This window comes from Stegodyphus dumicola, chromosome 1, assembly GCF_044657685.1.
Source record: "Stegodyphus dumicola isolate Sdum_Otavi_A_Nest chromosome 1, ASM4465768v1".
NCBI lineage: Eukaryota > Metazoa > Arthropoda > Arachnida > Araneae > Eresidae > Stegodyphus > Stegodyphus dumicola.
Window position 1 is genome coordinate 52,818,043 of NC_140768.1, and position 21,677 is coordinate 52,839,719.

The 21,677-nt window shown below is 31.7% G+C and overlaps 2 protein-coding genes across 4 annotated transcripts in view; one reads left to right on the forward strand and one right to left on the reverse strand.

Annotated features, from left to right (window-relative positions):
• The window catches only part of Surf4 (Surfeit locus protein 4), a 34,142-nt gene extending 19,478 nt beyond the window's left edge, over positions 1 to 14,664 (reverse strand). The window contains exons 1-3 of one of the 2 annotated variants that reach the window (XM_035370383.2): positions 14,580 to 14,664; positions 13,970 to 14,043; positions 3,975 to 4,238 (exon numbers count right to left, since the gene is read on the reverse strand). In XM_035370383.2, the coding sequence (XP_035226274.1) occupies positions 3,975 to 4,238; positions 13,970 to 14,026 (321 nt within the window). In that variant the 5' untranslated portion in view covers positions 14,027 to 14,043; positions 14,580 to 14,664. Of the gene's footprint in view, positions 1 to 3,974; positions 4,239 to 13,969; positions 14,044 to 14,556 lie in introns of both variants that reach the window. The other variant, XM_035370385.2, reaches the window with a different exon arrangement.
• A 214-nt stretch (positions 14,665 to 14,878) lies between these two features.
• The window catches only part of INPP5E (Inositol-3-phosphate synthase), a 107,990-nt gene continuing 101,191 nt past the window's right edge, over positions 14,879 to 21,677 (forward strand). The window contains exon 1 of one of the 2 annotated variants that reach the window (XM_085814476.1): positions 14,879 to 16,963. In XM_085814476.1, coding sequence (XP_085670602.1) covers positions 15,300 to 16,963 — 1,664 coding nt within the window. In that variant the 5' untranslated portion in view covers positions 14,879 to 15,299. The remainder of the gene's footprint in view (positions 16,964 to 21,677) is intronic. The other variant, XM_085814467.1, reaches the window with a different exon arrangement.

A 21,677-nucleotide genomic window follows, 5' to 3' on the forward strand; every position in this document is an offset into this window, starting at 1 on the left:
TCAAAAAGAATTTCCGATTTTGGAGCTACCAAAGGATGTACAAAGCGAAAGCATGTTACGATGTTAATCAAACAAAAAGTGGAATTGCTGCAAAAAATGGATAAAGGCATATCCTTTGATTCTCTAACCATTCCGAAATATGTTTATCAATTTCACGCTGCTCTGCGGAGGGACGACACGGCGCGCAATGAACCAGAAGTTGACCAACACTATCCTTATCTTCAGGGCAGATGTTTTTATTTTATTCAGCTTATAATTCCTTACTAAATTTAGTATTTCATCTCAATGTACTCTGTCTTTGATATGATTTAAATCAAATTCCTCATCATTATAAATATCACGAATACACATCGAATAGTTTTCTGGTTGCAATTTTCTAACTTCGACTATGCATAATGTATGCTTTACGCGTGCGTGCGTTGAAAGAAATGTTTAATAAAGTAAGCAAATAAATATTAAGCTTTTTTTTGTAAATTATGACACCCTTTAGATCATAACTGCTCTTTATTTCATAAATTGCGGTTTCATATTTTTAATTTTATAATTTCTGCATGCCATCTTACCAGATTTAAACTGATGATCTATAATCCGGAAAAACCAATAATCTGGAATCTTTGAAGTCCTGACAAGTCCGGATTAAAGACTTTTGACTGTATTGTATTAAGTTTCGAAAGCATAATAATTCAATATTTTGAAATGGTTCTGAATTTATAACTTTTGTGAGTATTTTCAATATTATTTCATAATTTTTTAATGCTTTTTAATGTTAACATCAAAATGTAAACTAAATATTTTTCAAGGCCATGAAATAATTTTATTTATTAGAGTGGCTAAAGTTTTATATAATAGAAAATTGCTAATAAGAATATTATTTTGAGATTTGAACACATAATACTGTTTTCTTCTTATACTGAATTTAAAAAATATAGCATTGTTTTATGAGAATAACAAGTTAAAACTTTTTAGTATTAGAAATTGAATTTCAAAATTGCATTTAATAATTTAAGCATGGCTTTTAAGATTTTTCAATTACAGCACAAAGCCCGAAATCCTAACTGGTCGGGACTTCGGCGATTCCAGACTCGAGAATTTTCCGGATAATAGATCATCAATTTAAATCTGGTAAGATGGCATGCAGAAATTATAAAACTAAAAATACAAAATTGTAATTTATGAAATAAAGAACAATTATGATCTAAAGAGTATCAAAATTTACACACACACACACACACACACAAAAAAAAAAAAAAAAAAAAAAAAAAAGAGCTTAATATTTATTTTACTTTATTAAACATTTCTTTAACGCAAGATCTTTAAGTTGCTTCCACAAAAAATTCAAAAAGTTCCTTTTTTTCCCCCTTATGTCATATACAGTTGACTTTCCAATGCCATACTCCTCGTATAATTTTGAGTTGGATATGCCTTTATCCTTTTTTTGCAGCAATTTCACTTTTTATTTAATGGACATCAAAACATGGTTTCGCTTTGTACATCCTTTGGCAGCTCTAGAATTGGGAACTCTTTTCGACATAATCGAAAGTTCAAGCTTAGTTTTTATAAAATTGCCATAATAATAACAGTCTGCAAAAAATAAGCTGGATCACACTAAAAAAAGATTAGTGAGCAGCGCAGTCCGCTACATTAACTTAAACGCTTTGAATCAGTAAAGATAATTTTAGCCTAGCTTAATAGCATCCGTTATACATTATTAGTTGTGTATCACAAGTTTGGCGACGAAACCCAAGTTGTTTCACTAAATTTTGTCTTGCTCCTATTGTGTACTGAATTAAGCCTGAATTTTATTTAGTTATTTTCTACACCTACGCTTATTTCTTGCACATGCTTAAAACTAATCCGAGTCCTGAATAAATAAACTCCCATATGTACTTAACGCAAAATACCGCATAGTGCAATCTCTATTGGTCCTAAATTCTGCTACAAAGCACCTTCGTAAGTTCTAAATTTTCACCGCACCTATATTTTGCATCCTAGTGCTTTCCCTAAATTATAAAAAACTTCTCATCGCTGAATTTTCCCACTCGGTACTTCCCCAAATTCCAAAAATTTTGTCTTCCCTAAATTCTGCCGTCGCTTCTGGATTTATGATGAATAACATATCAGTTATTCTTAATTAAAATAGCAATAAATGTAATCTTTTGCCCTATGAGTTTCATTAAAAAAATCTATTTTTAACATATGAAAAGAAATTTTTGGTTAATTTTTAGCCTAGCTTAATAGCATCCGTTATACAGTAGAAATTGTCAAACATTTCTTAGAACATTTAAAAATCTATAATCATCGCCAAACGTAAGGTTAGCATAAAAGGTTGCCATACTCTTGTTATTCAGTTAGTAATATGAAAAAAAAAAAAAAAGATTTAGACATCACTGCATGAGTTATTACTGAAGCTGTCATGTATTGATAAACATGTGGTGATGAAAGCAAAATATAATAAATAATGACTCGCCAGGTCGGCGTCAGGGATATAAAATAAGTGAATGTTTCGGTAAGCATAGCAAACAGCGGTAAACGGAACAGAACATTTGAGATGTATGCCAAGCAGATACTCAGCTACAGAGCCAAATTATTAATCTCACAAATTTATGCTTATATGATTGTTTTTCCACAACGAGGTATTTTATTTAGTGTCTAAGTGAAATTAAGAATTGGAATTTTTAAGTGAAAATCTCTACATGTTTTATTATGGAAGGTAAAATCAAATGCGCATGTGTAAAGCATTATTAAAAAAAAAAAAAAAAAAAAAAAAAATGTTTGTGGCTTTATGGATTTATTGTCGAACATTTTGAATTTGTGTTTTGAATATAATGTAGCAAATATTAATATGATATTTAGTATTATAATGAATATAAAATATTAATAATAATTTAAGATATTGAATAATTACAATAAAATTGTTTATGTAAAATGTCATTAAAGATGATATTAATAGAGAAAATAAATTTGAAATTATGGTACATGAATGTTTTATGTTATGAATAACTGAATGTTAAGTATATAACATGTTGAGGGAGTACTAGTTCAGAAACCAATTTTACCTCTGTACAATTGTTCCGTTTACCCTCATCGTACAAGATAAAGTTGAAAGCTTCTAAATTTATGACCGAGTGTAATTTTTTTTAATATATAGAATTAAATTTTTATTTTTTTTAAATGGAATGTATTAGCGCAGTTCTTAAAGACCAGTTACCATATGTAAGGAATGGAGGCCTTTTTCAAGTAACTGGTAACTGCTGAGCACCTCGTAACCACTGGTTGGGGGGGGGAGCAGAAATGCAAGATAAAAATATGTAAATCAAAATTATAACTTATATTTGCAATAAACTCTTAAATCTGCATTTTAATTTGGATATTTCTCCTTTCCATAACAATGATGATATAGCTAATTCAGAAATTAGTTAAAATTTCCAAACTGAAAGTTTTTGCTTTTTTACCTATGGATAACTATGCACTTCACTCCTGCTTCTCGGGCTGCTTACTACTCCTCTTCTTACCACAAAGATTTCAAAAATGTAAATATTCTGAAATGTGCATGATTAATGTGTCAAGTTACTTGCTTAAATATTAATGTGTCAAGTTACTTGCTTAAAGCAAATGTTTAATTCAAATAAAAATGAATATTTTAACCTTCATATCTGCAAGCTTCTTTCAGTATGAGGCATCATCTGACTTCGACTTTCCTACACATTACCTGCACAACTGAAACAAATATGTCTGTTTACAGCAGTAAGTATTTAATGAATGTTAACTGACAGTTTAGTTTTCTGTTGATGTTTGAGTATGTAAATTTGAAACAACTGTTATTCCATACATTCATAAATACAACAGATTTAAAAATCAGACTGTCCCTCTACATGATGAAGATAGGAAAAAAGATTTAAAAAGACATAAGATATAAGCAAAATGAAATATTATATTACTAGACAATACCTACAGTAAAATAAAATATATCATACCTGAAGGAAAACAATAAAAAAGAGGAGACCACAAGCAGCATCAACTTTAAGTCGAGCAAGTACCATTACTGAGCCTGCTAATTGCCCAACTAAATTTATCAACACAAATGCTGAACCTAAGAACCAACCAATGCCCCAAGACACATTCATGTAGTCTCGCTGTTCATTCCATTGCATCCACATTCGAATACCATCTTCTAAGAAAGTGCTCACAAGACAAAGACGAGCTAATGTGGGAAGTACATGTTTTCCATGTCGTAAAATCTGAAATACATAATTCAAGTATTCACTTCTCATGGAGAAAATAATCATAAAACAAAATTTGAATATTAATACTTATACATTAACTTTATTTTAGTGAGTAATGCAGAAGATCTCTCAAGAATGCTCAAAATAAGCAACAACTTTTCTTCTGTGGTATAAAAAAACTTACATTAAAAACTAAAATTTATTTTGCAAAATTTTTGCTGAAATTTTAATTTACTGTACATTGGCACATTTTAAAAGCTGATGGTTAAGAATTATAAATTTTGTCATTCAGTAAATACCTCTATGACTAATATGCAGAATATTTTAAATGCAATATGTAATATATTATAATGCCATTTGCCGTAGAAAGCAAGGGGGATGAAGATAATATTTCTGAGGAATTGATAACAGCACCAATTTTGCTGAGACAATATCTTGGATTCATCTCAAAAGAATTCTGAAGTATTCCAAGATTAATCTGGGTAAAATAAATACAGGGAAATTCTAAAGTTGCATAATAATGCACATAATGATTCTGTTACATAATAATTCTTAATACTATGACATAAGGTAAATATTCTTGTACACATATTTAAATAAGGCGGAAAAAGGCCTAATTCACTTGCATTAAAAAAAATTTTAATTTATTAATATTGAGATATATGTAGTTTACATCACAATTACGAAACTGATTTTGTTGTTAAACAACATTTAAAAACATAAGAAATTCCATCCAAACGCCTGGATGGCAGACAACTATTTTGTTCTTAAAAACAGCTCACAGTTAAATTCTTTCCTGGATGTTTTCAATGCTTTTTATTCCTTTCGCATTCACAGCTACTCACAACATATCTAAATCCTTACTTTAAAGGATGTTCGCCATAGCTTCAACAAGATTTAATTTTTTGCATAATTTGAAATTCCCATAATAATTCTTCAACAAACACCGTTTTCTGAACTAGTTATAGGAAAGTAAAATGAATGCAGCTAATCATCCTAATGTTCTCTAAAGAAAATTAACTACCTTTTTTCATCAAGAACAGCATATACAGGTAGAGGCTGCTTTTAGAATGGATATATTTTATAAAATAGGTACAATTGAATTTCCTCCAAAAATGTTGAACGATGCTCTTGCATTAGAATTTTACCAATTCTTAAAATGATAGAAATATATATTCAGAAGTAAAAAAAAAATTGAAACCTTTTGTAACTTTGTAAAATCAACAATTTGGTATAACAAAACAAATGCTGTTTTACTGCCAGAATATTTCATAATAAAAATTCAGAATCTTTAAAATTAAACATACAGTAGATTTTTTTAGCATATATTTAATCTGCTGGATAATTATAACATACAACTGTTGTTGAAAAGCAGCATGCAGCATCTAGATGGAATATGCTGGATATCCACTGCAGTCCTATTTATGACTATTCTTTTTCAATCTTCCAGAGCAGGAGAGCTAGCAAGCTTAGGAAAAGTGCTTGTCAGCCTTATTTATGATTTAAATATTGTCAAATAAAATACAGTCAAAAGTCGTTAATCCGGTCTCGTCGGGACTTCGGCGATTCCGGATTATAGATCATCAGTTTAAATCTCGTAAGATGGCATGCACAAATTCTAAAATTAAAAATATGAAACCGTATTTTAGGAAATAAAGAACAATTATGATCTAAAAGGTATCAAAATTTACAAAAAAAGAAGCTTAATATTTATTTGTTTACTTTATTAAACATTTCTTTCAATGTAAGTTGTTTCGTTTTATGTGATAATACTTTCTCTTTAATTCTATAAACAGACATAATTTCTTGTTCAGTTAAAAAGCTCCGCTGTTCAAGTCCCGTAATTGCTGTGCCAAGAATACCGACTAACTTGTCAATCGAAATTTTTTCGTTTTCACTAACCTCTCTGTCACCTTCTTCATGCCTTTATCCATTTTTTGCAGCAATTCCACTTTTTGTTTGATGAACATCGAGACATACTTTCGTTTTGCAGATCCTTTGGGAGCTCCAGAATCGGAAATTGACATAATCGAAAGTTCAAGTTTACTTTTATAAAATTGCTCTTACAGTCTGCAAAAAATAGTAAGCTGCATCCAATTCGAAGATTAAGCAATAACGCAAGCATCAACATTAACTGAAATAGATAATTGTATAATTTTAGCCTATACCGTCCGTTATACGTTAAACGCGCACGCAAAAACGTATTCTGCACTTGCGCACACGCATATGCGCGTGCTGCGTGTACAGGTCTTACGCGCACGCGTAAACACCTATGTGCATGTGTCAACGCGGCGCATGCGCAGAAAGTTTTTAGCTTTGAGGTCCGGATTATAGATCATTCCGGATTATGGGTGTCCGAATTAATGACTTTTGACTGTAGGTTAAATTACAAATCCAGAATTTATGTTAATAATCCTGCATTATGTGCCAGATGAAAAGAAACTAAATAACGCTGGACATATACCGGTGAAATTTAGATCCAATCTGTGTACATTTGTAGCACAAGGAAGAAACATCATAGAAGAAGATGCATTTGCGAAACATGCATTGTTGGTCTATGCATGTACATCCTGCATTATTTAAAATGAGCAATGAGTGGACAATATTTCAAATCATGGCCGCCTTCAGAATATAATATATACACTGAAGTGACAAAAGTCATGGGATACCTCCTAATATTTTGTTGGTCCTCCTTTTGCCCGGCGAAGTGCAGCAACTTGACGTGGCATGGACTCAACAAGTCGTTGGAAGTCCCCTGCAGGAATATTGAGCCATGCTGCCTCTATAGACGTCCATAATTGTGATAGTGTTGACGGTGCAGGGTTTTGGGCACGAACTGACCTCTCGATGATGTCCCATAAATGTTCGATGGGATTCACGTTGGACGATCTAGATGGCCAGATCATTCACTGGAATTGTCCAGAATGTTCTTCTAACCAATAGCGAACAATTGTGGCCTGGTGACATGGCGCATTGTCATTCATAAAAATCCCATCGTTGTTTGAGTACGTGAAGTCCATGAATAGCTGTAAGTGATCTCCAAGTAGCTGAAGGTATCCATTTCCAGTCAATGATCAGTTCAGTTGCACCAGAGGACTGAGTCCATGCCATGTAAAAACAGCCCAGACCATTATGGAACCACCACCAGCTTGAACAGTGCCTTGTTGACAACTTGGGTCCATGGCTTTGTGGGTCTGCACCACACTCGAACCCTACCATCAGCTCTTACCAACTGAAATCGTGACTCATCTGACCAAGCCACAGTTTTCCATTCGTTTAGGGACCAACTGATATGCTCATGAGCCCACGAGAGTCGCTGCAGGCGATGTCGCGCTGTCAGTAAAGGCACTCAAGTCAGTCTTCTGCTGGCATAGCCCAAGGAAGATAAATTTCGCCGCACTATCCTATCGGACACGTCCCACATTGATTTCTGCGGTTATTTGACACAGTGTTGCTTGTCTCTGAACATTGACCACTCTACGCAGATGTCCCTGGTCTCGGTCGTTAAGTGCAGGTGGTCAGCCAATGCGCTGTCCATGGTGGGATGTTATGCCTGAAATTAGATACTCTCGGCACACTCTTGACACTGTGGATCTCGGAATATTGAATTCCCTAACGATATCTGAAATGGAATGACCCATGCATCTAGCTCCAACTACCATTCCACGTTCAAAGTCTGTTAATTCTCGTTGTGCGGCCATAATCACATCAAAGCCTCTTCACATGAATAACTTGAACACAAATGAAAGCCCTGCCAAAGCACTTAGCATTTATACATTTTCTACGCGATACTACTGCCATCTGTATATTTGCATATTGCTATTCCATGACATTTGTCACTTCAGTGTATATATTTTTAAAAAATACAAAACTCAAAATCACTAATTTAAATTTTGTTAAATCCTGTGCCTGGAAAATCTGAATTATGTCACTTAAAAAACTAACCCTATTATGTCATCTGCATTGCCCAAGATCTTGCCCGATCATTATTTACAATTTAAACAAACGATTCGACTCTTATACATAGGCCCTTGCTGAAATATGTACTTACTTTCTTACTACCTCTTGCCTACTATACCTCAGGTCAACCTCAGTTGAGAACATAGTAGAAAGTGTATGCGTCCACAGTAGAATATAGTTCTACCATTTTGAGAAGTAATATTGTAAAAATTAAGCTGTAAAATATGAATGCTGTTGAACAAAGTGAACGGAAAGAAAAATGTGTGAAACAATAAATTAAGTTGCATTCAGCTTTTTGTTTAAAAATTTGCTAAATCATGTCAGTCATTCAATGACCAGCAGGAAGACATCCCCTTTTTCTGGCATTACTGGCGAAACTGCAAATTCCAGCAACCCCGACCTCACCCCTACTCTTGACGAGAAAGGCAATTAAAGCATTCATTCATTCACTGACCAGGAGGAGAAAAAAGCAGTTGTTATAGTATCTGCTTCATCTTCAACACATGTGTATAAGTTTCAACCTCACGAAGCTGGAAAACCTGAAAAAAACAGTACTGCTAAGATTATCGTAATGAATGCTTTTGTCATATTATGGGAGCATTTTCCTAATAAATATGATAACGATATTGTCACTTGCTATAAGCTTAGCAAGACTGAATACCTCAGTTTAAAAAAAGGGCCCTTTCTCGAGTCACAAATTAAAAATACAAGGGCTGTTTTCAAGGTCAAAAATAAAATTAAAAAAAGGCGGAACTATAAACAGTTATAAATAACATCATAAATACAAGCTAACAAATCCCTTAGAAAATATAATATGAAAGTGTCCCATCAGTAGCCGAGTGATTAAATCGCTGAACACTGGTAGTTTGACATTGTTTGAACCCAAGCAAACGGGCTGTATTTATGGTCGGTTTTGGTCGTTTTCCCATGCATAACATGAATATGAGCTTGTTTCCCTTAGAAAGTCCTCCACGAATGTATCTCACTCCTTAGTCGAATAGCTCTTGTGTGCTTTGCTATATTCAAATCACTTAAGCTATCCAATACGGAAATTCTGATAAATTAAGTTAACTATGGTAGAAGGAACAAAGGTTTCTGTTTAAAGGAAGAGATGGCTTCGTGGGGACCTTATATGGATAAAGAACTTCTTTTATATAACATACTGAGGGGCTCCTACGCAGTTCTGAGCTTAAGTCATTACAAAGAAACTCGCTGCATACTACCAGAGTTTCACGGCTTAAGCAACTCTATCATTAATACGCTTGGTTTGCAGATGATTCCATCTAAGGAAAGGAATAGCCAGATTTTCCCATATAATATGCTTGTTGTTTTATACCTCGAAGGAAATGTATTGTTTTTTTACTTAGCTTATACAGTCTTACATGACAAAATATAATTCACAGATTCTCGGAGAGCTGAATCAGTCTGCTTTTTATAAATTGAGAAGGGGAAGCAATGTATTCCCCTTCGAGAAGCAAAAGACGAACCTTTCATGCCACATCGCGCATAGACATTTCATTCTTCAAAGCATAAAAACTAATTTATTTTTTAAATACAAGCAAACTGTCGTTTAATACGATAGATGTCTTAAAAGCAATAAATGCACTGAACCTTTCAGATTTTCTTTTTTTAATATTTTTTTAGTTCTTGTAACTAATATAAGACATTTCTAATGTTATAATTGTATTTGATTAGTGGAACTAAATGGTATACGATTAATTAGTTGGTATAAGATCATTGGTTTCTTAATTTTTATATTTGTTTCACAATTTTAAAGTTTTAATATTTTTCCAACTCTTTAGTTGTTACACTGCAATCTGAAGATCTCAGTTTCCAGTCATTTTATTCATTTTATTTTTGATTTTAAACAGTAATCAGAAAGACAGGATAAAACATACTGTAGGAGTGTGATTATCTGGGCCTGACTGGGAAGTGTATGTGTCTTTGGAGATAATTAATACAGGATATAATTTTTTAAATGTCTGCTATAAAATATTGTCAGAGTTTTTTAAACAATCGCAAACTAAAATCAAAGTAACGTCTTTAAAAAAAAATAATCAAAAATTTTCCCCTTGTTCACTGTTTTGGTAGCAACAAGCTGCGTGAAATCTTAAAAATTAAGAGAAAATAACTTACTACCAGATTTTTCAAAATTTACATATTTTATTGGCACTTTTCCGTTTAGCCGGCACAGGCGATAAAGTCTTAAATAATGGTAGAACTGATGCCAAACGGAATATTCTCGCTGGTAACCTTTTACGCTTCATTTTCAAAACAAGTCGCAGCCATTTCTTATTAGGTTGATTGTTTCTTTCAATACTGGCATACAATTAATTACATAGAATTTTTACCAGATAGTTCATTTTTATGCCATAAGGCCATTCGTGGCAATTAAGTCAATTAGGATGCAATCACACCACTCACTTGAGAGCGAAAATATATAAAAGACAGTCATCAATTCTAATGAGAATGCACTAGCGAAGTAAAGCACTGCGGTTTTACATAACTTCTGACTGAATAAGCTAATCATACAAATTGAAATAATTCTTGCATTTTAAGATGTGTTACAAATTATGATTTAAGTTGAAATTAACGTAGATAATTACTGAGAGAATTAGAATTTTGCAGCATAGTTTACATGAGATGAGATTACTTGGGGTCACATGATATGAACCACCAAATCAGGATGTTGAACCATGAAAGCATAGTAAACTCTTAAATTAATGTCTTTTTACAAATTTATTGTCTTTACTTATTGGCTTTTTAAAAAATTTTAAACGATATTAAAATGTTTATACCTTCAAAATAAAAAATTCTTAGAACTAATATTTGTTAACATTTTTTATGCATATACCGTATGTTGTCGCCAATAAAGTCTGCTCGCTGAGATTTGCACCAGTGAAACGGAAAAGGATCATTATATTTTTAACTAAGTGAATGGTCTTGGGGAAAAAATTGACCCAAACTGCAAGCAATACATTATTAGCTCTTCCTTTTCAAGTTTTAAGTAACGATTCGGGTTTTAAATGTATTCAAATTTGTATACCTCACATTTAGATAATAGTGAAATATTTCACATAAATTAAGACAATGAATAACATGTCCTACATTTTACACTACTATGAACTATCAATTTCAACTGCAGCTACACTGCATACAAAGATTGTTATTTAAATACGCTGGATTTGGCAAGAAGTCGCCAAATGTGTAGAGAATTGAAGGAATTGAATATCCGCGTGCAGTGTACTGCATAAAGATAACTTTTAAGAACAGGGTGAAAAGGTCGTTCTAGCCTTATATGTGTTCTCAGGTTAGCTTGTCGCGAAGTATACTGCATATCATTCCTTTGCTGTATAATTTGTTGTCTTAAAATTTTATAAGTATATATAAACTTGTGGAGTGCTTGTTGCATCCATAGTGATATGGGAATCTAGAATATATGTCTTAAGAAATTATTCTTCAATAAAATAAGGTTAGATGGTAGACAAAAATATATTTAAAATTTACATCAAAATTTTATTTTTTCTTTCAAAATTTTTTCGTTTGTTTGTTTTCTTAACACTTTAATGCTTTTTCTAAAAATGCTTGGTACTTTTCCGTTTTGCCGGCGCAGGCGATAAAGTCGCCAGTAATGGTACAATTGATGCCAAACAGAATATCCTCGCTGGTAACCTTTTACGTCTCACTTTCAAAATAAGTCGCAGCCATTTCTTATGAGATTGACGTTTCTTTCAATACTGGCATACATAGAAATTTTACCAGATATTTCAATTTTATGCCCTAAGGCCATTCGCGGTAATTAAGTGAATTAGGATGCAATCACACCGCTCACCCGAAGGCGAAAACATAGAAAAGTCAGAGGTTAAATTCGTCAATTCTAATGAGAATGCATTAGCGAAGTAAAGCACTGCGGTTTTACGTAATTTCTGAGTAAGCTATTCGTACGAATTGAAATGATTCTTGCATTTAAAGATGTATTCTAAATTAAGATTTAACTTGAAATTAATGTAGGTAATTACTGAGAGAATTAGATTTTTGCAATGTAGTTTACGTGAAATGAGATCACTTGGGGTCAAGTGATATGAACCGGCGAATCAGGATTTTGAACCATGAAAGCACAGTAAATTCTTAAATTAACGTCTTTTTACAAATTTATTGTCTTTTTACAAAACTTTAAACGATATTAAAATGTTTATGCCTTCAAAATAAAAATTCTTAGAACTAACATTTGTTAACATTTTTTATTTTTGTAAATTGTATGTTGTCGCCAATAAAGTCTGCTTGGCGAGATTTGCGCTGGCGAAATGGAAAAGTACCAAATGCTTTTTTATTGTTAAGCCTTTTTCTCTTTGAAGGGATAATGCAAGATAAAAAAATTATGAAATTCAAAATTACTCACTTTAATTTGGCTATGTTCCTTTCCTATCTTAAAAATATTAATATATGAATCTAAAGTGTGTCATTTGAAAATTAATGTGTTTCATGCTTATGTAATCTCTGAATTAGATTAAAGAAATGATACCTGCATATTAATGCAACTACTTGGCACAATTAGGCAATTTTTTACAGATGAAAAGGTAAAAGTTCGTGGGTTTTGCAAGATTTTTTGAAAAGATTCCAAACTATCGATGTTTAAGTTGACAAACATCACAAAAAGTTAAAATATTTTAGTAATTTTAAGTACAATTTTAGCTGTTATAAGTAGGGATTTTGTGATATATTAAAAAAATAAAACTTGCATTCGTCTCTAACTCTTTCAGTGATTTTTTGCAATACTCTTTTTCGCAAGTACACATCCGTTTTCTCTTTAAAAAAAAAAATCGGGGAATTGCATAGACACTGGCAATCTACCAACATCAGATTCCATAAACCCATGCTTTAAAACTAAGTTTAAAGCAAAAAAATATCACGCTTTGATTATCAAAACCGTTAGAACTTGGAATACAACAAAAAGAGCCTATACAAAAATGGCAACGTTACTTGACTGAAGGTCTGTTGTAAGAATGGTTATGCATATGGTTGCCAGAATTCGGCCCATTCTGAAAATTTGGTGACTTAACTTAGGTGGCTAAGTACCAAAGGAATTTTTATCTATAAATACCACTGCTACTATTGTGTATTGCCTTTTTTTCCTCTACTCCACTCACCACTGCTTATACATGTTGCTTTGCCGTCATTATTGGAGAATGTAAGTTTTTAAAATTACGTGGGTGCATATTGCACCTGTATGATATGTGAACCAGTTTTATTATGAAAGAAAATTATGTTTTCAAAGATGTAATTATCTATCCATTTATCTATGCAGCTGTTTAATTTAAATCCCCAAGTACTCACATACATTGCAATATCACATATATTAATATTACATTTGATGAAACTATATTTTTTATTTTAAAAGATACTTACAGTGAAATTTTTATACATCACCTATATGCACGTGCATACATACATTCCTGAATCTGATCACCAATAGCCAAACAGTACTGACACTTTTTATTAAATAATCTTCCATTTTTAAAACACTTAACATGATGGCATACAAATTCAAAATGAAAAAGGCTATTGCAGTTAAATAATTTCTTTGGCACAAAAAATTATTTAATTAAACGGTAAATTACACATCAACTTTGACTGAAACACAAAATAATTCAATTTCATAACAGTTTAGGCAATTAACTACTGATCAAGTTCTTATTCTCTCGCTATAATCATGACATAAAAAATTCACTTATTCTTTAATCAGTACAGCAGAACAAAGCAATTATAATAAACACATATAATCTTACCTCATCTGCAAAATCTTCAGCAACTCTTAACGCTTCTCGCTGGTCCACCCGCGCCATTCTTAAAAGGCGTATAACTGAAAAACATAAGTAAATAAAACAGTCAAACCTTTAAACATGCTAAAAAACAAACTAATTTAGTAGTACAAACAAAAAAATAATTTAGTCGTAACGCAGCGTTATATAATGAAGATTACTTTCTCATGAAACGAAAGTAAAAGCTTAAATTCCAATACGAAAGGAATAGCTTTTTTTTTGAAAAATTGCATGTATAAATAATTAAAAAATTAAGCAATGTTTACTTAGGGTATACTGAATAGATCAACAAGTAACAAGCAATTGCGTGATATTATGTTCCTTGAGAATTTAATTATTTACTTTAAATATGAGCATATATATTTAATCATAATATCTTACAAGAAATTAATAATAAAAATATTAATGACTTATGACTTATGTTACGACACAGCTGCCATACACATTTTAAGGTAACACAAAAAAATACAGCAGTTGTTACACATTAGATCAATTGAAAATATAAATTTTCATACGAAATAAATCTAATATTAATAATAAAAATTCATAATTACAAAGTTATTTTAAGATATTTTACCGATATGACCAATGCCACGTCGTTTCACGCCTGTGATCGGCAAACTTTCGTGAGTAGGATAAGTTATAGTATGTTTCTCGCTGACAGCTTGCTTTCAAACAGAAGGAACGATGACCAGATAACACAGCCAAATATCCAAAACTAAATATGTTTTTTTATGCTATCATACTGAATAAATATAAATATAAAATAACGTTTTCTTTTCCTTCCGGATATTATATCATATGTTAATAAGATATATTAATAAGTAATAAACTGTAAAAATTATTTTTTCATTGTAATTTCCATTAAATATTTCTACGCAGTGGCAACAACAGTAAAGCAGCTAAATGAAAACCAAAAGCATTAATTAAGTCTTCTGAATCATAAAAGGAGAGTTCGTTACGTCTGTTTTCTCGAAAGTATATTGTTTCTGTATGTATTTCGTCTAACAAAGTGTTGAATTTTATTTTTAATCATTTGGGACATTTCACATGTAGGTATTGTCGCTGTCAAGTGTCATTTAAATTTTACAAAATGGAAAAGTATTATTTTGTTTTCCACATACAGAGAAGTTGCAGATTTGCATAAAAAGTAAGAAGGATCTTTTCGAGAAAGTGTATTTTATGATGGTCATCTAGGTTTTATATTTAGCTAAATGATAAGGTAATTATATTTGTGTAGTAAATATTATAAAATTCCATTCTTTTGAATTAAAAATATGAGATTTATTATTTCATAATGTTTAGTTCATTACCAAGTGCTACCAAGATATATGTTAATGCGAATAAAACACGGCAGAAACATTCTTCCAGCACAAAGAAAAAACGAAAAAATGTTGTATGTACTAATTTTGCTTCTGAAGTTGGTGCTGGGGTTGATACTCTTATAGCATCTTCTATTGAAATGAAAGAAGACGATGATTTTTCATCTGGAAAAGATACTTCAAAAATCGATAGTCCTGACCGAAAATTTCAAAATTTCTCCAATGACGTCGAAAAAGAACTTAGTTTTGAGAAGAATGATAAAGATAAAATTTATATTGAATCAAATAATGTTCATTTTTTTAATAGTAGTTCTGTACCTTTTGCTGATAATATTGTTGATAAAATTGAGTGCGGAGAAGGTCAAAATGCCAATGATGAAGATAAATATGTATCTGATGAACTTGATGTAGAGCAGCTAACTCAGGCTACTAATGAGTTGCATGATTCTCAATGCATTAATCAAGATCAGTTATTTGATATGAATGTGGATGAGAAAAAAAATATCATTAGTAATGATTTATGTAGTAGACCAGTTGATATGGTATCTACAGATCAGCAAGTGGAAGATTGTATACAAGAATGTCAAAGTAGTAATGTTTTTGATAATGATGATCCTAAGTGTCTAATTTATACTACTGATTTATCAAAAGACTCTACTGGTAATGAAGATTCTAGTCTTGATGTTAATCAGAATGTTCCCGAGCTTGTTGTAGAAGCTGTTTTGCCTACTATATGTGATGAAGATGAGTCTGCTGTATTAAACGAAGGTTTTCATACTGTAGATTTTGATCTAAAATCTCCAGAAACTGACACTTCCATTCTTGTTGACTTTGATAATTCACATTATGAAAAAAGTGATATTACATTAGATGATTCTTTGCTTTCTGTGCAGTTTAATGATCTGACAAAAAATCTTTCATCCGATAGTGCTTCAGTGAGAAGTGATTGCTGTTTAGCTACAAACATTTATGATGAACGTACTGAGCTTATTGAATACGAAAATACATCTGATCAAGAGGAGCACTGCATTGGTGATTCTTCTATGTTACCACAAATGCAGTCTCCTGAGCAAAGTGAATTAAGCTGTACAGAAAGTGCACGATCTGAAAATAAAAATGGTGATACTGTTTCTGAGAGTTCTGTCTCATCAGGAAAACCAGATACAAGAACTTCAGCTACAACTGCTTCTTCTGTAGTGCATGAACATCAGAAAAATGGTACAACTACTTCAAAAGATATTGATCCACGTGTATCCTCTGATGGCAGTTTATACTGCAAAAATATTTTACCGTTTTCTGAAATATTTTCCCACTCATTGCCAAATCTGAGTATTGTAAAGGAAAGGGCTGTAAAATTTCAGTGTAAGAGTTTAAGTCATTTAAAGAAAGCTTCTAATTTTTCAGACAAATCAACAGTAACTACAGATATTCAATATTTCTGTGAAAATAGTAGAAAGGAATGCGAATCTTGTCAAAGCAGTAAAAAAGAATTTAAATTTGCAAATGAGGAAAGTGTTGAACAGAAAACAAATTCTGTAGACTCGCTGCTATCAGAAGGCAGATCGTCAACTTTCAAAAGTGTTTCATCAACTGTTACGAAACTTTTACCACCAGTTGCTGTGATGCAGGCCAGATCGAGGTAAAATATTTTGCTGTTTTTAATCTTTGAAAATAAAATCATGAACTATAAAGTTCCATTTAGAATATTCAATATATAAAGTAAGGTGAATGATAAAATATAATATTACTGTTAGTGTTTGTTAGCTAAGAGTAATTTTTTCTATGAGGAAATTTAAAAACTATGTCAAATTGTATAAAATGTTCAGTGATTATATTTAAGTACATTATGGATATATTTGTTATTAGACTGTTAAATTTAATTTTTTCAGATTGGATTTTCGTTGCATTCAGAGCTATTTAAGTCTCATAGTTACTTAAATTATACACAGTTTTGTGATTGTCTTTGTGTTCCATTTCTTAAAAATATTAATTATTATACAGTATAAGTTTGAAATTGAATAGTGAAAATTAAATCTCCACATGATGTTGTCGCTTTTCTAAAAATACTGACCCAGAAATTTTAAAATTAGAATGTTTTGGAAAATAAAAAACGCAAATTTTTTTTTGGTTTTATTTTAGTGTTAAGAAAAGAAATATTTTTATTATTATATTTTTTATTAGGTATTCTTCTGTTATCAGGATGAGATTCAGAATTATGAATATGCGTATGGATGTATGTACATAATGTGTGTGTGCATACACACATGCATATGTACATACTTAAAATACATAGTATATGAACACATACATCCATACACACATGAATACATGCATGGTCCCAATAACAGAAGAGTACACTGTACATTTTATTATTTTTATTCTGTATTAGATTTGTTATTTTATTTATTTATTAATTAAAAATATTGGTGAATTAATTGCTTTATCAAAACAAATTGAATAGCAAAAACTATTTAGTATCTTAAACAAAAGGTTTAAACAGCAGCAAGGCAAAAATTATGAATTTTACCTCTGTGTTTATTTTCTTTAATTTATACATATAAAATAATGGGTAGAGTAGACTTTAAGTTACCCCTTGTATTATGGCGAAGTTGTTGTTTGATTTATCGCCAAGTCGTTTTTCATTTATGTTAGCCTGAGTAGTTGAATGTTATGGAATCCGTATTGTGACGTAATCGGGTGCATACCGTATTTGACGGCATATAAGACGCACTTTTTTTCCTAAATTTGGTCTCAAAAAAATACCTTCGTCTTATACGTGAAGGTAATTGCATTCAATAATTGTTTATTTGGTTTTTATGAAACGTGAGAACTAAAAGAAACCATGCTATGAAAACTTTTTTTCCTTGTGTGTGGCCGTCTAAATAAGGGTGCGTCTTATATGCCGTCAAATACGGTAATTCTGGGAAATTTTAAATCATGGGAAGTTTTGTAAGCGTTTTTGTGGTGTGTGTTAAAACTGTTTAGATGGATTTGAATGGGTTTGTAGGAAGAAAGGTTCAGATGGTCACTGTGTGAAGCGTTCGATCAGAAAGAGTACCTGGTTTGAAAAAAGTCATTTGAGTATGATTGTTATTTTGATTTTTATGTGGCTCTGGATGTACGAAGCGAATTCGAAAATCATGGTAAGTGAATATTTGCTTTTAGTAGTGCTTAAATGTATAACATGTTTTTCCTTTTTTATGTTATTTTATTGTTTGGTTTAAAATGTATTTTATTGAGATTATGTATTTTTTGTTTGTCTATATTGTAGAATTTGAATATAGGTCGACGTGTACATGGATAAAGTCAAAGGAGTGCGCAATGCGATTTTTGTGCAATTCGGGGGTTTTTTTTTTTAAGTGAAAATAAGTCGATGTGTACATGGATACCGAGTTTGTGCAATTGCTTGTCTTGTTATTTTGGCTTTGTGTAGTGGCGATTTTTAGTGCAAAAAGTTGCTTTGCAAGCCAAATGACGAGTCAAAGAATTGCACAAAATTGGTATCCATGTACCACCAAAAATTGCCAAGTTTCGCCAAAGGATACCCTAAACTATACTTTTACCAAAATAATATGTATGCATATTCAGAACTTGTTTATTTGGTGTGAATAATTAAAATAGAATTTAAAAACTGAAATATTATTCGCTGTATAATATTTGTAGGTTATAAATTCAGAGTTACATTTTCTGCGCTTGGGATAAATTTGGGGAAGAAGGTGAAATTATATTATGAATCATGCAAGCTAGAATTATTTGTAACTATTAATGAACAGCTGCTTGCTTTCTCATAGTTACCCTGATCTCCTGTTGAACATTTCAACTGCTTCCTCACCAGCGGCATTTAAAAATAAAGCAACTTTCACATCTGAATCTTTTGAAGCATTTCCAGAAGCTTTCATATAAATCTGGAACAGCTGCTTGAATCTGCGCCAGTTTTCGGCCACATAGCTGTCGAAACTTAGGCCTTGTGGTGGGCGACAAAATTCCATCTTGCGTCTGCTGAGAGGAAAAACAACCAAAGGAATTGCCTGGCAATTAGTTGTAATACTACTCCACACAACTATGCCATTTTATAATCATATTAATATTTCTTGATCTATAATTAAGTTCATTACAACACGCTCACATAGCACATCGTTTATTCCAAACCAACATCAAATGACAATTACTTCAGTTCGACCAGCAACTAGTGTGTTGCCACATATATGTAACATCATTAGTTTAATTTGATGCAGGACACACAAAAAATTAGCAGTTCCCTTGCCAGGACTATAACTATTTAATGATATGTGCCAAGTGTGCTACTATCACACCATGAAGGCGTGCAGAAAGGAGGGAGAAAATACCTTGCATACTCCTCCTTTTAAAGGTTGAATGGGGAACCCAATCACCAAATCCTGGTGGTGAAACTCGTCATTCACCATCTTTAAATTCAGGTGCCACTATAGAGTCATTAGGTTATTTTGAAGTAGGAGACATGAAAAATGTGCAGTAATGTCACCAGGATTTGAACCTGGATCTCTCGAATATATGCTTTGATTGTGCTAACGTTACACCACAAGGGCATTCAGAAAGGAGAAAGAAAATACCTTATGGGTACATCTTTGTTCTGCGCTGATAAAAAAAAAAAAAAATAACTCTCTTGTGTTCAAGCCCAAGCCAAGCAAAGTTACTACTTTCAATGTTGTTTCAAGTTTACTTCCTTCAATGACACATAAAGTCGTAAATGCAGAAAGTAACAAGCTGGAAATTTCAGGCTTCAATAATTCTACAAAAGGTGATATCGACACATTTGATCGGATGAGCTGCCAAATGTCTTGCAGCTGAAAAACGAAATGGCTTCATTGTATTTTATATGCAATTTTAAATACAGCTTTAACAAATTCCTATGTTATCTATTGTTGCAACTCTTATTAGAAAAGAAAAGGAGTACAATCCTGATGAGAAATTGCGAGAGACGTATGTGCTGAATTGATCAAACCTTGGTTAGAGAAGTATCTTATGATTTCAATATTGAGCCATTCTATAAGAGATGATATATAGATTTCTTAATGTGAATGATATAAGACATTGTGAAGTAGAAAAGAAGTAAATTAAGAGAACTTGTGCATTCTTCCTTTATTCCGAACACCAAATGACCACAATGTACTGAAACATGTACTCAAATGCTAAATGGGATGAATATAGAAGAATTGTTTGTCTAAACTGTAACGAGGAGATGGAACAATTCTTTTATTTATATGTGACGGTATTTTCCCGTTAATCTTTTGATGTGAAATATGTTTGAAAAATTTTCATTTAAGCCACATTTTGAAGTAAAATGTTAGTAGTCATATATTTTACGAATGATTAGCTTCAACATTTCTGTGTAGTAAGCTTAGCTTTCGAGGGTTAAGCAAATGAGAGATTTGTAAAGTCATTATAAAGCACGTCTAAGACAATGTTGCCAAACAGTCTGATTAAGTACAAATAATGGAGAAGCATGACGTCAAAACACAGTCGTAAGATCTTCATCATCATTTTATGTAAACCAAATTAATTCTTAATAAGTTTTTTTTTTTTTAAGGATTTAACTGCTACAGTGCAAAGTCTGAAACCTGGACTCGTCAAACTTTGGTGGTTCTGGACTTGGGATTTTTCTGGATATTAAATCATCAGTTTAAATCTAGTAAGAATTTTTAAAATTAAAAATATGAAATAGTGGTTTATGAAATAATAAAGTATTTATGAACTTAGAGAATCAAAATTAAAAAAAAAGTCAGTGCTTGTTTCCTTTATTAAACATTTCTTTCATTATAAGTTGTTTAAGTTGCTTCTTTTTTTTTTTTTGTTTTAATATTTTCTCTTTAATTCTGTAGACAGACATAATTTCTTGTTCAGTTACATTATAGAAATCATTTAATTGCTGTGTCGAGAATTCCGACTAACTTGTCAATTGAAATTTTTTCGTTTTCGGTAGCTTCTCTGTCACTTTCATCACTATCGGTAGTGATATTTTCTGGGTCTAGAACCATACTACAGATTTCGCCATTTATTAATTAATTGATGATTGAGAAGCATTGTCATCACAATGGAAAAACTTATTTTATATCATTTTCATTTATTATTTATTATGTTAGTTCCATTATTCAAATCCTGCAATTCCTATGTTGAAAATTTTCACTAAATTGTTAATCAAAGTTTTTTCATTTTCAACATCCTCCCTATTACTTTCTTTGCATCAGTAATGATATTTTCTGGATTCAAAACCATACCATAGATTTTGTCGGTTAGAGTAGATTGAAGGGTGCCCCTTGGATTATCACTAAGTTGTTTCATTTATTGCCAAGTTGTTGTTTCATTTATGGTAACCT